Source organism: Sinocyclocheilus grahami, unplaced genomic scaffold (assembly GCF_001515645.1).
Source record: "Sinocyclocheilus grahami isolate Dianchi unplaced genomic scaffold, SAMN03320097.WGS_v1.1 scaffold1974.1, whole genome shotgun sequence".
NCBI classification, from domain to species: domain Eukaryota; kingdom Metazoa; phylum Chordata; class Actinopteri; order Cypriniformes; family Cyprinidae; genus Sinocyclocheilus; species Sinocyclocheilus grahami.
In genome coordinates, this window is record NW_015507153.1 from 7,378 (window position 1) to 10,498 (window position 3,121).

The following is a 3,121-nucleotide window of genomic DNA, read 5'->3' on the forward strand; positions in this document are numbered from 1 at the left end:
TCAAAGCAAATCAAGCTACTTTACCTGTAAACGCCGCTGTTGACTTGTCTCTCTTCAAGATGCAGTGCTGTAATGGTGTTCGTATGTGCAATTCTCAACATATATCGGTGAGTCAGATATTATAAAACCGATATCCGATAATGGAAGAATGCTTACATATCGGGGGGAAAATATCAGTAAAACCGATTATCGGCCAAACATAACTACTACAACAACAACCACCTAACTATCAATAAGCAGCAATTTAAGAGTTTATTGGGGGAAAATTTGTAATTAATAGTGAATATGTGTTCCGTAATCTCAAGTGTTACCCTCTATATTTAGTTATTTTAAAACAGCCCTTGAATGAGCTTGTGAATGACCTAACGTGTGTGAAATATATACATTTTAGTGTTATCTGAGAGTAAGAAACGTTTTATATACCAGTCAGCTTTCATTGTGAATTTGAAAAATGTTATTGAAATGCAAGTCTTTCAAGTAGCTTTTGAGATTTCAGAATTTCTCCAATCATTTTCATGGGAGCTGTACTTCCATGACTGAAAATAGTGAGGGTAATATAATATTTCAAGTGATTTAATCTATTCACGATATACACTCGTTTGCACATGAGAGATGCAGCTGTGTGCACACAATCTTCATACAGTACTACACTACATATAATTTTACTTAATATATGTATTTTTTAATTGCTAATAAATATGGGTGATTTGTTCCCTCAGAATGAAGAAGTGCAGTTCCTTGAGAATGAGCTGTGGAGCCAGAAACAGAAGTTCTCAAAGCTGAAGAGCTTCACCAGAAGCCTGCTGATCGCTGTGAAAAACAAAGACAGAAAGAAACAGCGGGTGAGGAAACATAAACGGATGAAACTTTTAGACGAGCAGTGGAAGAAATCAGATCGTAATCGGTGCGTTTGTCTGTTGTCAGGAGCTGTTAGCCAGTCTACCTCAGAAAGTGAATGAGGACTGTGACCTGGGCCTGGAAAACCACAGCGAGTCTGGCGCAGAGATGCCCACCATCCAGAAAGAGTCCTCTGTATCAGAGGAGGAGGAGGACACGGATCAGATGACACTATAAATACTTACTCACACATGCCACATAGTGCCTGTGGAAACGGAAAAACAACTGTCGGATCCCACGGGTCATTTTCTACGGCATATGTCATATCAGACTGCCTTGGCCGGGTCCAGTGCTATCAAATAAATGCCACTAAGTCAACACACGATTGCGTCTTCTCGTTTTTATTACAACTGGAAGCATGAAATGCACTGATTAGGATTATGTTTAAGCAGGTTTATACGTCGGCACGTCTGGGATCCGGCTGCAGGAAGTGAAGGGAGAAGCAATGCTTTTCAAAACTTTTAATCAATTGATCCAATTGCTTCACAAAATGATCGCAAAAGTACGGTGGCCGAGAAGTGCAAAACAAATCACAATTCTGAAAACAAAATAACAAATTACAAATGCAAATGCAAGTCGAAAAAACAAAATAACAATTCAGAAAGCACAATAACAATTCAGAAAACATTATAACAAGTCAGAAAACACAATGACAAATTTGAAAACAAAATGAATTGCCCTTACTATGGAATAAAAAATACGGAGTGTATATTTACATTTAGTTAAAAGTAGCTGTAAAACATCAGCTCCAGTGGTGCAGATGGATAAGCACATGTCGTTGGCTATTTTACGCGATCGACCCGGGTTCGATCCCGTCTTTTGCCGAACTTTTTTTTTCTCCCTTTTCAAATCTCGTATCACATTGTAAAGGCATTTATTTTCAATAAAAATTAAGGAAATAATCAAAAAGTTGAAAATAAAGTATCGGGTAGGGTTAGGGTAGGTGATGGGAGGGCTTTATTGTACCAATAAGGTGGCATCCATTTAATAATTAAAATTATAATTTACAGTCAATACGTTATTATTGCATACTGTTTTATAATGTACTACAATGCTGAAGTGCAGATAATTGCCACTATTTGCAACAAGTAGTATACTTGATAGTAGAAATCCTGCTATTTTAACATAGTGTAAATAGGTATTTTCACTTAGTGTAAATAGAATCCATTGCTAATATGAGATTTGAAAAGGGAGGAAAAAAAAGTTTGGCAAAGGGCGGGATCGAACCCCGGCCGATCACGTCAAAAAGCCAAGGGCAAGCGCTTATCCATCTGCACCACTGGAGCTGATAGTTTACAGTCACTTTTAACTAAATGTTAATAGACACCCCGTATTTTTTATTCCATAGTAAGGGCAATTCATAAAACAGCGATTTGCCGCCACCTACTGGCGGTTTTAGTGTCATATTTGGAGTGTCGTTTCTTTCTTTTTTAAAATAATGTGATATTTCAATATTTAATTGTTGTTGTTGTTTTGTATGTTAAATAAAAAAATACCTTTCTTTTGTAATGTCTATTCCGGGCTTTTCTAATTTAACACAATAATGACTTTAAATTATCTTTAATTAATTGCCACGTGATGTAATTAATTAAAAGATTAATTCGCTTGACAGCCCTATTTAAAATATAAACAATACACAAAATCATGCGAACTTACACCAGACAGCGAACCATTGAAATTGTAAAACGTTTAAAAACACCTTTGAAGTAGCAAAGCTTCATTTATTGAAATAATTTGGGCAGTCCTGGGTAATTCAATTAATGTGTGTTTTTAATAATAATAATAATAATTAAACGTTTTAAAATATTTATTTGTACGCTCCAAACAACGTGTATTAGCTGTAGTAGTGGTCAGGTGGCGCTATGTACCGGAAACTCTCCACAGCAGCCACGAAGAAGAGCGAGGGAGTTCTTCCGGTTCTGTAATGAAGATGGCGACAGTGAGGTGCAGAGAGTAAATATATAGAAACCCTTTTCTCTCATAGTGTCAGAAACAACCCTTTTTATTCAGACAGCGACGAAATGTCGACCCGAACGGCGTATTTCTACGACCCAGACGTGGGAAACTTCCACTACGGTAGGACGCGGGTTGCCAACTTCAGAAAAAGAATAAGGGATAATCGTGGTTTTTCATAGAAAAATTAGGGACATAATAAGGGATACACACACAGGCCTATTATACACACACACACACACACACACACACACACACACACACACACACA

The 3,121-nt window shown here is 37.1% G+C and overlaps 2 protein-coding genes across 2 annotated transcripts in view; both read left to right on the plus strand.

Moving 5' to 3' along the window:
• LOC107573546 (highly divergent homeobox-like) overlaps positions 1-1,219 on the plus strand; it is a 4,224-nt gene extending 3,005 nt beyond the window's left edge. The window contains exons 2-3 of the mRNA XM_016259985.1: positions 720-842; positions 925-1,219. Of these exons, the coding sequence (XP_016115471.1) occupies positions 720-842; positions 925-1,074 (273 nt within the window). The 3' untranslated portion in view covers positions 1,075-1,219. The remainder of the gene's footprint in view (positions 1-719; positions 843-924) is intronic.
• A 1,532-nt stretch (positions 1,220-2,751) lies between these two features.
• The window catches only part of LOC107573547 (histone deacetylase 3-like), a 9,822-nt gene continuing 9,452 nt past the window's right edge, over positions 2,752-3,121 (plus strand). The window contains exon 1 of the mRNA XM_016259986.1: positions 2,752-3,021. Within this exon, the coding sequence (XP_016115472.1) occupies positions 2,919-3,021 (103 nt within the window). The 5' untranslated portion in view covers positions 2,752-2,918. The remainder of the gene's footprint in view (positions 3,022-3,121) is intronic.